The sequence below is a fragment of the Anabas testudineus genome, chromosome 14 (assembly GCF_900324465.2).
Source record: "Anabas testudineus chromosome 14, fAnaTes1.2, whole genome shotgun sequence".
Lineage (NCBI taxonomy): Eukaryota > Metazoa > Chordata > Actinopteri > Anabantiformes > Anabantidae > Anabas > Anabas testudineus.
In genome coordinates this window covers 3780838-3799115 of record NC_046623.1, presented here as the reverse complement: position 1 = coordinate 3799115, position 18278 = coordinate 3780838, and the positions used below count along the sequence as shown (strand labels likewise).

At 40.1% G+C, this 18278-nt stretch overlaps 1 protein-coding gene across 1 annotated transcript in view; it reads left to right on the top strand.

Moving 5' to 3' along the window:
* Positions 1–15336: 15336 nt before the first annotated feature.
* auts2a (activator of transcription and developmental regulator AUTS2 a) overlaps positions 15337–18278 on the top strand; it is a 271187-nt gene continuing 268245 nt past the window's right edge. The window contains exons 1-2 of the mRNA XM_026371485.2: positions 15337–16288; positions 17244–17982. Coding sequence (XP_026227270.1) covers positions 17695–17982 — 288 coding nt within the window. The 5' untranslated portion in view covers positions 15337–16288; positions 17244–17694. The remainder of the gene's footprint in view (positions 16289–17243; positions 17983–18278) is intronic.

Genomic DNA, 18278 nt, shown 5'->3' with positions numbered 1-18278 from the left:
CCTTAAGTCAAGACTTAAAAGCTGAAAAACCAAACAGGAATATTTTAACAAAGGGATTTAGTCCCTGCTGAGACTGAGGTTTCCACATATCATATATATGTTTGCTTATTTTCATAACGCACAAAGATAATTTCAATGTAGATTTTATTTATCTAGCGCTAAATCACAACAGACGTCATCTCAAGGCACTTCACAGTGTTTAAGCTTTAAGACCTTACAGAATATAACATAATATATATGTATACAGAACCATATAGAAAACCCAACAATACCACTTGAGCAAGCGCTAGGCGACGTAACGTGGTTCACGAGGTAACGTGAAATCAAAACTCCATGTATTACTGTCTACTGTATTGTAGACCTTACATAATTTGTAGTTTAATCTACAGTTAAAGTTTTGTAGATTTTATAGACAAAGACTTGCTTGTCTGATGCAGAATTACTGCATCTGTTTTTTATGCTAAACTAACTGCCTGCTGGTGGTAACTTCATGTAATTTTTTCATCAAATTCTTGACAAGCAAGCGAATATGCTTCATTCCCAAAATGTCAAACTATCGCTATGTTCAACTGTATAACCGCTTCCACCTGACCTGTTACAGGATACCCTGTGAATCTCACCAACAAAATCCATGTGTGACATCGGTGGTTGGGAGCTTTCAAGTCGATGAATGCAATTTCACATTCTTCACACAGTTTCATAAAGCAGCTGTCAAGAATTTGGCTCAGACGAAAATTGAAAATAGTGAATGGTACTAATGTTATGAGTGCAAGAGTGGTGAGTATTTCATCTTCAAAAAAAAAAAAAACAGTTCAAGAATAGTTTAAGAATAGATGAGGGATACAGCCAACCTCGTCCTGTCATGTTATCATGTTAACCACTCTGACGGTCTATCGCTGTGTGCCCCATATAAATTCAAACGTATTTAGTGCCATTAGGAATGTACAATACATAAAATCAACAAACCTTACCACATTGTCATGTTCTACTCTTTATGCTTTTAATGTCAATAAGACATATTAAGAAATAACCATGTTTTGCACAGTAACTATGAAAAAAAGGCCACATTCATGCACATTGTTGCATTGTTAGGTTTCTCAGTCTACTTGTTTCAGGAACGTTGCATCATATATGTTGTATTATCACAAAGTGTTGTTTTCTATTTATATTGTCGTCTGAGCTGTACAGCAGATTTGTGCACACTTCTCATGGGAAAGGAAACTAGTGAGAAAGTTCCACAGGCAGCCAACAGCAGAACACTACAGCAAGGACAAAGAGTGATTGGTTCTCAGCTTGAGAGGAAAGATCAAGTTGTTTCTCTGCAGCATTTCGTGCTCTGCAAAAACCTTCATGCAAGTTCCATTATATTTTGGAAGTCATCCTGAAAGTTTTTTTTTTTCTGGACTTCTGAGGTTTCTTTTTGACAAGTGGAGGCAAGGAGTAGGAGTGAAAAAAACAGAGATATGTGGACCCTGCTACACAGGATTACTATCTCGTCACTTTAAATGTATGCAAAGCTATTCATGTGCTGCAGCTCCACTGATCCACGCAGATGCACAAGCACTTACAGATGCATCAGTCTGGAAATACCACATCAACATGCTTACATGAGATGTGTATTGATTGCCGTTCAGAGAAGGATTATTATTTTCCAAAGAGTTATTTCTGATGGACACGCAACCGAGGAGATACTGATGCATTCTGGGTTTATTTGGTGCTTTGAGCATGTCTTGGTATTTTCCAGGATTCTAGCCGAAAAATGTAATAAGATTTAGATGTGTGAAAGATGGCATGAACAAATGCAGAAAGAATACTGATTTCTGTTGTAATTCTATGTATTTTAAAGGTCATTTTCTCCTAAATGCACTACACTGGTGAGATGGTGAACTTGACAAATATTATATCTGCTAAATATGGACATTTCAGCATTCAGCATTGTCATTGGATCGCTGTTGTTTATCTGAAAGCACCACTCTGTACGTGTTCACAGGGTGTGTTTGGACTGGTTTTGTAGAGTCATTGCGTCTGTGGTCACTGTTTCATTGAAATTTTTACAGTCTATCTCTTTGTTACAATTGGACCCAAAACATCTCCAACAATATCTCAGTCAACACTTTTGCTTACATTACCAACAAACATTTCTTAGTTTCTTCTTTAAACAGTTGCATGGGCACCTTTTGAGTGTAGATAAAGTCAAAAGGTATTGTCCATCAAACTGTTAAAATATCAAGTATCATGGTTATTTAAAATGTTTTGCAACTTCCTTCATGCAGGAGTCTTTGAGTGCCCTTCTCCTCTATCATTTTACAGTGCTGTGTTGAAGAGTCCTTTTACACACTGACATTTTGCTGTGGTTTGCTGCTCTGCAGGAAGCCACACAGAGCCCATTGATAAAACAATGTAATGAGTTATTCTTGGTGTGTGTGTGTTGCTTGGCTGTGTGTCTTTCTTATCTTTTACCAAACCTTTTTTTTTTTTATCACTGACTTTTATCTGTAGTTTATCTTTCATTCTCGCAGCACTTGCAGTGTCCAGGGTCAACAGCTTCTTTATCTTTTTTTCTTGATGACAGGTAAAAAAGTGTCACCAACTTCCCTGTATAAAAGTAGAGGTCACTTTGCAGAATAGACAAGGGCAACAGCCACCTTCTTATTCAACAGAACAGGACAGGTGTTGTTATCTTGGCAGGCATGTATGCACATTTTCTATTAGACTGTTACTCAAACAGGATGTGTAATTTATTCTTAGCATCCCTGCTTGATTGAAATGTTGCTACACAGCACTGAGTTGTAACTAAACTGTTCCATATATTATGTGTTAAAGGGGTGTTAAAGAAAACTCTTCCTTATTGGATGTGTTTTGAAATGTCCTTATTTGACAGATTTTTGTTAGCCTTCAATTCCTAAACAAAGCTCTTGGTTTGACAGCTCTAAAGATGCCGTATGTCCTCTTCTGTTTCAAAGTGATGCAACATCTACCAACAATATTCATGAGCTTCATTATGCTGAGGAACCTGGCCTCCTTCCTGCTGCTTTGTTTCGTCCTCTGTCACTCCTCCCACCTTTCTCTCTCTCCTGCTGTCTTTCTCTGACATGGCTCATTACATTAGCAGGGCTGTGTAGTTAACAAACACACACTATGTGCACACATACACAAATGGCTCAGTGGACTATAGCTGTAGCGTTGTCATGTTTAAGGGAGGGTGGGCAGAGGTTTGACAGGAGACAGTGGGCTGTTGCTCAACAGACAAGCGGTGAAATACATGGCAGTGTAATTGCAATGAAGGGATAATTTGACAGACGCTTGGTTATGATAGCTTGCAATTCTCTCATTCTCCCTGAATCCCAACACTGACGCATACAGTATGCACACACACTGCATATAAAAAGGTGCAGAAGCCAAAGCCTTAACAGCATTAACCATGCTTTTACAGACTTTAAGGTAAAACCCTATCATTTGTCTATGTTTGTCCACTTCTATTAAAATCTTCTGTGTTTAGACGTACTGTGCATAATCAGCATCAATACATTTCATCACAGGATGACTTAATGCTTTTGTGCCGTATTGTTTTTCTCAGAAAGGTTTCAGTTCCCATTTCATTGCGACTGACAATGCAATTCATCACTCGCAGGTCTATGCGTATGCCTTCTATAAACAATGCCAGTGCATTATTGCTCAAGGACTAAAAGAATGAGCACTGCATACCAGCCAAAAATACAAAGATTTCATCTTGTTTTTTTCTTGTTGTTTTTTTTTCTCGCTCTCCCGGTCTTGTGCAAAATGAAGCTGTCTCACTTGTGTTTCTGTCTGCACAGGCTCCTGCTCTGCTTGAGGACATGGATGAAACTGAATAAAACATGACTGGCATCTTGTCATCTCGGAGAGGATGGACTGGGAATGGGAAAGGAAATAGATACATCTCAGAAATCTCACCTCTGCTTATTTTTCAGTGTGGACATAAAGGGAGAGGAAAATGCATATGTGCACATTGAGGAAGCCTGAACTTATATTTCACCTATGTGAGACTTGGTGTGACAGCAAGTGGAAAAAGTTGATTACTCTTTCCTACCAGCTACCACCCTACTTTTATCTCCCTGATCAGTGGTTCCTTAAGCTTATACATTAAACTGTATTACTTAAGCAATTGCCCTGCCTTTTCTAGGCTCTGTTAGTAGTAACGCTTGATGTCTCAGTAATCACACTCTAATCATTTTCTGATCTTAATCCAACACTGATCTTTTCCCTTGTTGATTATTCTCTTCCTTCTACCCTCAACGCTTCTATCTCTAATTTCCTTCTTCACTCACTGGTTAATTGTTTTTTTTCTTCCAGACACATCAGACAGAAAGGCTTTCACATGCTTTATCTCTCCAGCATGATGTATGGATTTGTATCACTGTTGCTGCAGTCACATGGAGCTGAAGGAATAACCTTGGAAGGAGAGACACTGTACTGACAATGGCAGCATCCTATATACATATTAGCACATGTGGGGTAAGTAGAATGAAATCAAGGGAGAAAGTTGGGTGATAGAGCGACAAAGTCCACACAGGGATTAGGTCAGGGTGGATGGATGGGTTGCCAAAACATCAGACATCACCAAACACAGGAGACTGCTTATCATCTTCCAGGTCCAGCCACAAGTCACAAGTTTAAAGCATGACTAGTAATAGTTACCATGAGGACAAGTCCCCTAAGCCCGACCAAACCTTCACCATAGTATTGTCACACTATAAAGTAATTTTATTTTCCCAACAGTGATTTGTCACAGCAGAAAAGTAAAGGATACACTACATGGACGTTTCGGTGGGAACACTAACTTGTAATTTAGCCATCATGAAACCAGTCTTTGCTTCTCTGCACCCTTGTCATTATTGTTCATGATGACTGCAGTGTGAAGTTCTTCCTCTTTCTACACATGCTTAATGGAGTAATATGTTAGTTTATTTTTATGTTTAGCTTAGTAAACCCATAATCATTTATCTTTTTGTAACACTGCATACATAGTTTGCATATTACATACATTTAAAGGCAGCTGGTTAGTGTAGTGGTAACATCACCCCCTCCAATGTGAGAGACTGTGGTTCAAATCCCAGCTGTGGCCTACCTCCAATAGGGGCCCTTAGGCAAGACCTCCTCACGCTTATCCTGCCTACCATTGTACTGACTTGTAAGTTGCTTTGGATAAAAACGTCTGCTAAATGACTTAATGTAATGTAGAATTAAAATATAGAACTATCTATAGGCTTGGCTCTGGAATTTGGTTTTCCAGTCATTCCAGCTCTTCCTCCAATTCATGCACAGATGGAGCACAGTAAAATCACCAGTGTTAAACTAACTTGTTATTGTTCAGTCCAACAGAGTTCAAATTACCACTCTGGCTTAATTTAACACTGGCGATTTTGCTGTGAGTGGTCTCTTTGACTAGAGCAGTTCAAAGAACAGAGGGATACAGGTTTGCAGTGGGCGACAGTTAAGGTAGACCCCAGCAAGTACGTCCTTGCTGTGAGAGAACACTGCTAACCACTACACCACTGCACAGCCCTTATTTAAGTACGGTTCTCATTAATATGCTAAGCAGCCGGCAGTGGCTTTGTCTTCAACACACTTCCTGAGATCCATTGTTCAGTGCTGAGCTCAAATGATTCACCCTTCCTTTTGTACATATGGGTGGACATACCCAGTGAGATTTCACACAGTTTAAATGACTTTTACATGGTGTTATAGGATAGCAAATGGATACAGAACAAGCTCTCGGGCTGCAGGGTATTATACAATTTCCCTGGATGATATTCAGTCTAGTCACAATGGTAAGAGAAGTGGATTTAGAACTGCAGGCTCATAAGAAATTTGATGGAATCTAATATTTCTTAAAATCATTCCTTGAAAAGTGTGAAACAGCTATAGTTAATGAGGGATGGCTATGATAACGTTACACAGGGATATTCATTCTCATCAGAGCTGAATTCTGCACTGCTCAAAGACCTGAACTGCACCTTGTCTGGCAGGCAAACGACAACCTGCAGTATATCTAGTCTTCTTGCCAGATTTTGCTATCCATCTGTCACAAGCACTCTATCAATTTGTTTTGTAGGCTGCCATTCAGAGCACAGCACTGCTGTCAAATAGTTTTCTAATGTAACTGTCAAGATATAGTGGGCACGCAATCAATGCTCTTGCCCTGCTTGATGTATTCATTACACCATATGGGTCCATCAGTGCCTTCAGAAGTACCCCATTACCTGCGGAACTGCGAGACGCTTGCATGTAATTACAACCTGTGTGTGATCATACGCTGCACAAAGACATGTACAGTACTGTATACATTACTTAACATCTGAGGCAGATTGGCATGGCAACCCTCAGTATGTGTCTAAGGAGTCAAAAGTACTTAACAGACCGTAATTTGCCTTGGTAACATAATATTCAAATTTAGTCTGTTCCAATTTAAAAAGTTTGACTTTGTGGTAAATGTTAATAGAGCCACTAATAAAAAGATTCAGGAATTAGAATTAAAGATATAAAGTAATGTTGTTGACACAAAACACTAACACATTATAGGAAGAAGCACATTATAGGAAAACAAATTATCTGCGACAATAATGCAGCCCTGAAGCAAAAATATATATATATATATTTATATAATATAAATGTACTTGACATCTCAAGGTAATGTCAGCTTTATGTAGAAGACAACTTTACTGTTCCTGTGATAATGAAATTGTACTGTAGGTAATTGCCCTGCTTTCCTGTGAAAGTGTGTTGAAGCGCAGTCCTCCTCAGCACAGTTTATCAGCCTGGAACAAAAGTGGTAACAGACTATGTCAGATAAGGGAGAGACCAGTGATCAGTCACTTAGGTTTTTGCTTTCATCATGGTCTGTTACAGACAGAAGCTGCACTGTTCCATCCTGTCACATTCAAGTTGGATACTTTGCTCATCATCTCAAGAAAACAGTCTGATATCTCTAAAAATCTGATCATTTATTTTTAGTTCCTTTCATTTTTAGTAATGACAGAATTAGTCACACATGGCCACTCTTAATTTGCTTGTAAAAGAAAATTGAACAGTTTTTCTTGTGATTGAAATTGAGGACGGATTCACCCAAAGCCAGAGTCTAAATAATTCATATGTATATTCATGTACTGCATGAATTTGATCTTGCTAGCGGCAGTCGGCATGTAAACAGATGTTGTCAGAAAAGCACTCGTGCCCCTGAGATGTTGTCCTTTTTCTCACGCACTTGTTAATAATGCATTATCAAAATAAACATTTGTAAAAAAAAAAGCCTTGCTGTTTTTATTTGCTTTAGCAGATGTTAGATTTGTACTAATTGTGTGAATGTCTCTGACCTGCCTGGTTCTGTCAGGCGAAGGCTGTTATTATTAGTGAACCACTTACTGAAAGAAAGAAAATAGAAGCTGCTCACAACTCTAAAGCTTGAGACTACAACTGCGTTGTCAGCTGTTTTATTCTCATGTGCTGCATTTGAGCAGATAACGTTATGGTTATGAGAGTCATTATTCATCTGATTTGAGAATTCCACACTTAGCTCAGTACAGAGGGGCTTCTGAAGCGCTGTGATGTCCACTCATCCAGCAGAAACACATCCTGTGAACCGTGCAGCGGTTCACTCAGACAGACAGCAAGGTCAGAGAAACTTGACTCCCTCTCAGCGTAACTCTAAGGTAGCTCACCTTCAGAGTAAACAACTCCATTCTGCCTTGATGGATGATAACAGGTGTCTCTTTGCTGATTTGTTTCGCTGCGTGTTCACAAGTTGATGTGATTGATTTCTCGTGAACAGTAACAGTAAAATTACAACTCCACTCCACACCTTTAAAAATGTAAATTGTTAGGAGAACTCGATTGTTGAGCAGTTTGAAATCCATCTGGTGATTGAGACTGATGCCTAGTGATCTATATTTTTCAGGACTGCTTTTTGTCTTTGCTACACAGAAGACAAGATGGCGAGCCTAAAGGTTTGTCTGAAAAATGTTAGCCTGAACTATTTAGTCTCATCTGACCACCATAAAACACAATTGTGTTTTCAATAGAGTTTGGTGAATGGCATTTGAAAATTTAGATTTTAATGAATTCATTCTGCAGACAACCACAAATTCCACTGTCTCCCTCAGTTGACAGCTGCTGGCATCTACTATTATGAGGAGGGAACTGAAGTAGTAAATCACAATCACATCACAGAGTTGTCATCTACCTCAATAACAAAAAAAGTGTGCCTTGAGAGAAGCTCATCTAAACTGCAGCATACAGCAGATAGATATTTTCAGCAGCTGGCATATGGACGGGATTGAGGTTGAGATCTCGGAGCCAGTAGAGGTCCTCCTTGTTAGCAGTGCATCTGCACCAGTTCGTGGGGATCTGGGAGAAGACAACAGCTGGGAGGGTAATGAAAGTTTTGTTGGGCCAAACAGGTGTCAACTGTAGTAATCCACATTTAATTGTAAAAGACTGAGTAACAGTGAATAGCAATGAATCACTGGCTTTCTTTCTTTTCCAGTTTGATGACTCAGCATTGATAGGAATTGTAAGAGTTTGTTGATTTCAGTTTTCCTCATTCTCCCAAATAACAGCAGGAACTGTAAATCACTGTTACACACCGGGACATTACACTACAGCGTACAGTGTATCATTGTGCACTTACATACAGTAAAAAGTATTCTCTCCCTTTTTTAGCCTCTGCTTTATCTATGAGGTTTGATGCCATTAGTGAGTTTTAGTACATGTATCCTATTTACTGTTTCAAAAAAATAAAAAGCCATTTTATTACACATTACACCATGCTTTGTTGACTTTACATAAAGGCAAGTGTCTTCTTAACAGCACAAGATTCAATATGAAAGATGTGTCTCTGCTACCATGATCAGCATAGTTTCATATTGTTGTCCTTTTGATCACATCCTGTATCATTCTGGCACCAAATAAAATCCCCAGAAGAAGAGTATACTGCAATAAGATCATCCCTCTGATCCTCATAATCTGTCCAAATCCTCAGAAACAATACCTCTCAATTATGGAAACTGAAAACGTTACAAGTTTTATCCTCGAAGAGTCCCTGCTAGCTGCGTTTTAGGCTATAGATCTTTTTTATATACCACCACTGTACCACTGGCAACAGTTTCCATATTTATATTACATTGCATGTATACAGGCACTTAATGAAACACATGTTGTAAAAGACAACCCAGACGTTGTTTTCTGATGACACTGGCTCCCTCCATAATGGACTGCTCCAGTAGGAGGGCCAGTAAATTAATGACAGTAAAACGACTCATCTCCAATAATGCAAGCTGGCAACTCATTGCAGTAGGAGTGGAATTGTAATCAAATGGAGTCGTAGTACACACACCTCCCTCCTACTCTGTCCTTTTGCTGTCACTTTACCACCTCCACTCATCCATTGCCCCCCACAGGAACCCCAACTTAAAAAAAACATTTCTCATGTCATTTTGTCTTTTACAATCCACTTTATTTGGAGGCTTACAAATTCTATTAGGGTGATCTTGTGTTCATTTCACAGTTGCTGCAGGGGAGAGAGAGGGGGGGAGGGCTGCATGGGAGGGGGGAACAAGCCCCTTATACTAATAAACGAACTTGACTTTGCCTCTCCTGCCCTGCGAGATGTGAGGGAGAAGAGGGCGAGTAATTGGAAAATATCCCTGCTTCCCCATTCAGAAAGACCCCCTCCCTCCTACACACACACACACACACACACACACACACACACACACACACACCCCTCCATCCCCTCTACACAGCGTAACCAACCATTCTCTCCTTGCACCATGAAATATGCTGTTTTTCATTTTAAAGTAAAAAAAAACATTTTTTTAACAAAGTTCTGAAGTCTGCATCTGTGTGTGGAGGGAGGGGGAAGGGACACCAAGGTTAACAAAAGGACAGGAGATAGCATGTGAGGCCTTCTGTGTCATGCAATCTACAAAGTGGGATCAGGGATGCTGGCTGGTTGCAGCTTTGGATTATGTATGGGCTCATGTCATTGAGAGCCCAACACTAATATGAATATCAAGAAAGTAGGAAATGATTATCTTTGTGCTATCTGTGATCTTGAGCATGCAGATCATATTTACAGTTGCAGTTTGAGAACCGCAAACAAAAGGCACAGCAAGTGATCCATGTGGCAGGAATAATTTACACACCAGGCAGTAGCCGAATGAGACCCGAGCTTCAGTTTGAAGCCTTCATTATTCACGAATTTGACATTGTAATAGCAGAAATACTGCAGCACATCCCCTGACCTCACAGTGCCTCTGAAGACCCTCCATGACTTCATTATGCCGAAATTGAAACCACATGCTCCTGTCACGCCTCGATTGTACTTAACACGAGTGAAGAAGGCTGAAATCATTCTCTTTTATCTCAAGCGGCTGAACTTGATGTTGAACTTGTCGTCTCATGAATTAGTTAGAGCCGAACGTTTCTGTAAATGAGCTGTGGATGTTCTGTTCAAATGGAGACATTTCGGAGTTCTGTTTGCAGTGCGTGCACATCATTAGTTTAAGATATGTTTTAGTGGTTCAGCTATCATTTTCAGTATGCCTACTTGCCATTCAGGGAACCTATCAGCAGCATTTTATTTTGGTTTCCACGTAGCTGACGGTAAACTTAGCAACATGTTGGCTTTGTGATATTTTCTGTTTCCACCACCTTTTTAAGTCTTTTCCGTCAAGTTAGCGTTTCTTGGAAGTGATTTCTGTGTATTTGCACAGATGACAAATATGGAAAATTACAGTATTTGTTTGAGCTGTGTAAAAAAAGAAGCAGCTTAAGCGCATCAAGGCAGGAACTGAAATAAAGAATACATGAGTAAATGATCTCCTTAGAGCTGAAACATGCAGTGAAAGGTCATCCTTGGCATTTCAAGTGAGGAGGAGTTCACAGAGAGACCTTCAGAAGAACTAACACAAAACCCTGGCCTGTATTTAAAACTGAACAATTTAGCCGTTGAACAGAATAATACTGAATTATGCTGTAATAGTATATCTTGTGCCATAGTTCATTCTAAGACTGAGAAGAGCCTGTGAGAGCACACTAAGAGATGCTTATTTATTCACTTATTCAATAGGCCTTTTTCTCAGCTTCATTTAAGTGTACCATTAAAGCCATGACACTGAGACAACATGAACATAACAGGACCCTCAAACTAATGAAGCTATGAAATTCCATTAAAATCTATTCTAACTATATCCAGTATGTGTTTGTCTAAATCTAAATGAGAAGTAGTGCTGTAGTGGAGTTACTGTAGTATACAGTTAACTGGTTTCCAAACAGTGGTCAGGCCTCCCCCAGTAGATAAATCTCTATCTAACCTCTATCCAGTCTGTGTGATGTGATGTTTAATGTGGTAGGAAAGAACTCGCATATTTATTTCTTTTTGTTCTGCACCATATGAATATTTAACCTCCTCTGGCCTGACTGAACTGACGTGAACTTTACAGGGGAAACCATTCTTTGGCTGTCGTGTTACTATTTCAGACACACCTAAATTGTGACAGTGTGCTCTGTAGTTGGTGTCTAAAGACTATGGGCTTTTGTACGGTGTCACTCACTGTGGTCAAAAGGTGGGAAGCCACTGGTTGGATCTCAAATACTGAATTAGAATTTTGTTTTCTTTAGTCAAGTGATTTTTTAGTGAATAACTATAGTAAAGTAAAAAGTACAACATACCTTACCTGAAATGTCCTGATAGAGGTAGAAAGTGGCATAAAATGCTAGTGATTTAAAAAAATCAATTGTAACAACATATTTTATTTCTGATGGACATTGACTTTTCTACTTTGATGACACTTTCATCTTTCCAGTGACATGTAAACCCACATTATTCAGCATCAGTGCACTGCATATCCTGCTATTTTCTTTAATCTGACAGTGGAGACATGTTGACACTATTCATAATTTAGGTCAGCCTTTGAACAGGGGTTTATGTGCCACAATTTAGTAGTGAACATGCCATGCGCCTGTCATGTATTAACATGCACTTTAAGGGCATTACCTACTTTTTAGGGTCTTGGGGAAAAGTCATTAATGATGACTATTAAACCTCCCACATTTGTTGAAGCTTTCCCCAATATACTGTACCTTTGCTGTCAACACATTATATTTGCCAAGTAAATATAGCAGGACAGAGCAAAGTGGGAATGATAGCTGGTGCTCTACTGCATCTAACTGTGCGCAGATACAGTACAGAGGGTGCTATCTAAGGACTACTGTTTTACACTCACAGTGTAAGTAATAAGGAGCATTGTAGAGCTTGTAGGCAGAATTGTAGGGGGAGGAAAATGAGCTCATTCTTGTTTTTAGAATTTTTTGTTGCCAGCAATTTAGCTTGCTTTACACAAGATTCCCCTTCCTCAGAGAGATAATAATGATGAAGATGAACACTAACAATAATAATACATAATGTAAAAGATAGTAACGGCCGGTGATGAGGAATATGTATATTTCTACTGTGTGAATCCAAATCTCTAATTGCCATCACCTGCTCCCTGAGTTAAACCCTGAAGAAGAAAAGAGGGAGTGACGCATTACATTGACTGGGCTATTAAAGATACATAAGTACCGTAAGAGGACACAGGTATTTTATTTCTTTCCAAGGTAACACCAGTTGGCCTGTGATTGACTTCTCCCAAGGGCTTCATCCTATTATGGGCTCTTTTCAGGCTTACATGGCTTGCGGAAAATACCTGCACCATAAAAATCAAATCTTCAGTCTTTAGAATGAATAAAAGCCTGGTGGGATTTGTTGAGCTAATGGAAAATGTTAGGTACACAGAGTGTGTTTTCTAAAATGTTGTCATTTATTTCAAGAAACATCCCTTCCTGTTCTTTAGTTGGCCTTTATCTAGTTTTTGGTTTTTATTGCTGAAAGCAACTGATTTTTTTTCTCGTCTGGTCTCAGGTGGGGGTCAGTGGTTCAGTTATATTTGGAAGGGATTAGCTCTAACCCTATCATTGTGTTAGGAGCTATTCTGTTAGGCTATTTATATGCATACATGACCTGCGTAATGCAAGAACACTGCTACCAAAAATATGTGAGAAATCGTATATTTCTCTTGATGCCAGAAATACCCCTCACACTCATTTTCAAAGAGATGCCCAGATCCAGACTGTTTTGTGACAATGAATGAATGTGTGAAAGCAGGGAAAGTTAGGGCAAAGGTGTAATTAAAGCTGAATATGGCAAGGCAGAGGGGAGGGTAGTGTAGCCCATTTGTCTTCCCCACCTAATGAGCGGAGGCTGGGAGAGCTGAATTAACCACCTTGCTGTCATCTGTCCCCCGCCTTGCCACTTTGTCACGAGGACACTCCTCTTGGACGATAAGGCAGGGTCAAGTGCATGTGCATCCCCTGGCATTATTCTTACAGGCCAGTGGGGTCCCTGTTCCAGCAGGCACTGGGAACTGAGGCACTTTAGCAAGCTCTGAGCCACACCACTCAGCCTCTGCATCATTAAACCAGGCTAAAAATACACAGCCCACCCATGGTCCCGTGTTTGCAGAGGACCAGTTCACTGCCACACTGAAATAATCTCTGACTCCTGTTCTTGAGGTGTAACACCGTCATTTTTCACCGTCATTTTAAAATTGTGAGGCTATGGCAATACACAACCACCAATAATTCATATTCATAGATACTACTAGCATACCAGTATACTAATAATGCTCATCCGTGGTCATTTATGGACACAGAAATCAATATGTGTAATGTAGTGATATCTACAAAGCACTGACTCAGTACAAATGACAACACCTATGCTGTTCATAATGAGAAACTACATCACTCAGGGCTGTAAGTGATGGCTGTGATTATCCAATAATTGCTTTTGATGCATTAATTTATCTATAAAATCTGAGTGAAAAAGAAAAATAAGACAAGGTGTCCACAGTTTTTATTTTTTAAAAGCCCTCAGCTTCACAGCGAGTGCGAATTCATTCCTGGCAAATGGTGCATTGTATGGATTTCTGAACAGCTGCACATAATCATGTTTCCCTCTCACTGGCAGTACAGTATGAGTAGAATAAACGATGCAGCAGTTCTGTATCTTTGTGGGAACGTGTCTCCTCAAATGTCAAACGCTTTACGAATAGCATCGATATGTTTACTGAACAGTGACAGTGAAGGCAGCACGAAGGCGTGACCCCGTGACCCCCAGGTGCAGGTCCCTGTGTGATTAGCAGCGCTCCAAGGTAAAAAGCAAACGACTACACTAAAATGACCATGTTTATCTCGTCTTTTATTATTTGCTAACATAAGGTCACACGTCTCTGCTGGTGTTTGTTGAATGGGAAAATGAGCTAGTTGGCTAAAGTCCCTGAAGCTAAAGTTTAATGAGTTAAATGATAACGTGACACCGAGCTAGCATAGCATACTGTACAGAGTAGAGCTTTTCAGTCATGCATGTTTAATTTAATTATTTGGGGGACACCAGGCTGTCATAGTAAACCAAAACAATGGGTTAGTGTGTTTAAAGGTGTATAAATACAATTCTTATGGCTAACTCATCACCTTTTGCCTTACAAATATTAATTAACTAATTAGTGCATGACGACGTAGCTTGTTCAGCAGGTGTTATTAGCACACTTTTCAGTTCGGTGTTTTCAGTAATTAGACCATTAATTTTATCCGTCTCTGAACAGTTTGTCTGATCTAATAGACACCAGGTGAAGACCCACCACCGCTCAAACATATTATTTTCATTCATCCACCGTCATCCTTATAAATTCTCACGTGTAACTTGTCGCTATCCCTTTTTTTTTTTTTTTTTAATATTCGCAACAATTCTGACACAGCGTACAACAGTAAGAAAGTAAAAACAGAAGTCAAACCGAAGACAACAAGTGGACGTCAACTGGATTTGACGCGGAGATGTGTTCACGGCTCCACGGTGTGCGGAGAACTCGCAGCTTTCCGAATGTCAAGACACAGCACTATTTGCGCCGAGGAGGAAGCGCGACGCCTGGAAAGCGGCACTGCGGCATCGCCGTATCACTGCGCCCCGGTCCCCCGTTCTCCGGGATCCTGAAGCTCGGATGTGGGGAGAGGAGGAGGAGACAGCCCCTGGTTTCCCTCTGCGGGATTTATTTTGTCAGCTCCAAACCTTCTTGTGCTTTATCTGTTCTTTTTAGTGACCGAAGGCCTGCAACTTGTCCGGACGGTCCCTCCCCCACTCGCAAGGGTTTGCATTTCTTGGTTTTGCATGACGTGTCTTGGAGCATAAAAAAAAAAAAAAAAAAACCAGAGGCTTGCTTTTGTTGTGTGTCTTATAGTGGGAAAATGAAGCTTGGAGAGCCGGAGCAGGAGGCAGTGCCAGTCCACCGCTGCTGCTGTGGGCTGCACTGGATTACAGAGCCTGAGATCTCTCCTGACAGCGCAGGCAGACAAAAAGGGACTGTGAGCGAAGACAAGGGAAAGAGTCTTTTACTGAGCTACAAGAGCCAGGGCGAGTGCGAGAGCAGTTTTCTTTAGATAAGCGATGTTTTGGGAGCTATTTGTCCAGTGTAAATGTGTCATTAGATGAGTGCTGGCATGGGGCAATCAGGTTAAAGGCATGGGTACTGGAAAAAAGCGTTTAGGGCTCTTACAGTAGAGGTGGATTTGCCTTTTGGGTTGCTACAGGGCAGAACATCTGCATGGAATGGATATTTGTGAATGACTGCTGCATACTTAAATGTTGACATGCTTGCTGCTTGGATGTGCCTTTGTTATGTATGTATTTGATCACAAGCCATTTTTGCAGTGGTTACATTTGTACATGTTTAAAACAGGCCACTTTGTGTTGTGTAGCAGAGCATTTTGGAAATTGAATGTGTGTTTCAGAATCCAGATGAGCTACATAATGACAACCTGTGTCCAAGGAGACAATGTAAAGTTGATGATGGTGGGTGACTGTGGTAGATTGGTTTTGGTTTGTGTGGTGATGCAGTTAAGGTGTGATTCCCCTCTGGTTAAAATGCCCATCACTGTTTTTAGGCATTGTTCTTCAGGGAAAGCTTAAAGAAAAGCCTACAGTTTGTTGGTTAAATTTTCTTCTACATGGAATGCCATTTCTGTGACGTAATGGATGATAATTGATATTCTGCAAACATAGCAAAGCCATATGTGTTATACACTACAGTGCTAGTGACTTTCAGTGGCTTTAGGCCTAGACTCTAGGCTATGCCTTGAGACTGATCCAGAATAAGACTGCAAGCTGTTGAATGTTTCATCCTAATATCATAAAGCAGCCACATGCCTTCAGACAGTAAAGGTATGACCTGTTAAGCTCTATAGTTAGCTGCAGGAGGACTTTGTGTTGAGATTGCATTTAATTTCTTAACCTAAAAACCTCAATGACCTGTCAATGTTCAGTTAGACCTGCTTTCATTCATGAAATGAGAAGTATAGTTTTTTTATAGGTGTGGAATATGAGAGTAAGGTATTAAGTCCAATGTGATATTTTGAAAGAAATTAATGGTGAATTGAGGAGGGTTGTCATGATGAGTTTGTTCATTTGTACTAAGATGGATGTCAACAACAGATTTGTTATTGAGAGCTTTCAAATCACTACTCTAATATTTAATCAATGGCCTATTATATGTGGGCAACTCAGAAGCCTTTAAGTTACTAAGCCAATGTTTTATAGTGACAATTTTACACAATAAAATAAGGAATCTTCATTTATTTTGTCATCTTGGAAGGTGAAAATGTGGCCACTTAAATGTACCTTAATACAAGTTTCTTATTTAAATTCATGCAATTAGCAAACAAACTTAATTGTTGTTATAGTGTGTTGAGCAATGCTAAATCTGTCATAGACTGTACAGCACATATGACCAAGCTACAAAAAGGGCAGATTCATGTTGAAAGACACAAACTAGCAAGTAAATCAAGTAAAAATGCAGGTTTATCATAAATTAGCCATTAGAAACACAGTGCCGATTACAAGATTGGCAAAAGCTTTAGAAAGCATACAATAACCAAACATAACCATCACATTAGGGCTTAGATTCCCCGGCTGTGTAAATAAGCACAGTATTTTTGTAAGATTAGACTGTAGCCAATCGTGGTAAAGGAATCATTATGCATTACGTAGAATGACAAGAACCTTCAGTATAGTATGCACACCTTTTGGGAAATGGCTCATTGACTAAATGCACAGTTGAACTTGCTGAGTGAACATGTTGCAAATGTGTGCTCTCCCTCTCTCTGTCTTTATCTTGCAGGAGGGAGAGTTTGCTGACCTTGGACAAGAGAGGCAGTTCTTGGAGAAGAAAGATGTGGCATCACATGCCCAACTCACCATGGCGGGACATGCTCTGTGAGCAGACATTTGCTTTAACTTGAAAAGCTCCTACTTTGGTGGAATTGACAGCTTGGTGATAACGTATTTAATAGATCACTTTACATCCTTGTCATAGGAATTGATGGACTGCCTTTGGGGATCTTTGCTGGGAACCTAACTCGGTTCACTAACTTGATGCAGTATTGCGTTTTTTGTAAAAGATTTCACATGTTGGATATTACATGGTTACCCTGGATCTAATATATTGATCAAATTTGTTTGGATATTGCGGAGCTGCTTCTTGAGGGATTTTATACACAAGTGGAGGTTGAGCAGTCCTGGTATTTGGCCCTTGAAAAGTTTGATTCTCCATAAGAGGAGCATTTATCTGGATGTTTCCTATGAAGGACATGGATGTCCCTCGATCTAGTGGCCTTCGGAAGAAGAGGAAGTCAAGGTCAGAGAGAGATCGGGAGAGGAGATCAAATGGGATAAGGAACAACCATGTTAAAGGCTCCGTCTTTCACTTCTCCTCTGACTCAGAGCAGGGGGGCGACCGGGAGGCTTCCTCATCCCGCCCCCGACCCCCGCGAAGAAAGCGAAAGGAATCTACTTCTGCTGAAGAGGACATCATTGATGGTTTCTCCATCACAGGGTTCGTGTCCCTGGAGGCTCTAGAGGTAAGTGCTTTTAGCTCTCCATAGTTTTGAGTGCATGTGGGTAAAGTTTTTGCACGACAGTTTCCTTGAAAATCCTTAAGCTTTGTAATAATGTTTATTATATATGTGCAACTGAGTGCCTTGTTGACTGGGACAGCCCAGCATTTTGGCTGCTGCCTGCATGTTTCGGTGTTGTGTGAGCTTGAGTTCACAGATGTAGCTTTAAATGTGGCACCACAGCCAGAGATTACATCTGTGTCACTGAGAGGCCGTTGTTGTGTGCACTGCTGATTTGTTTTCATAAGAGTTTTCCAGCA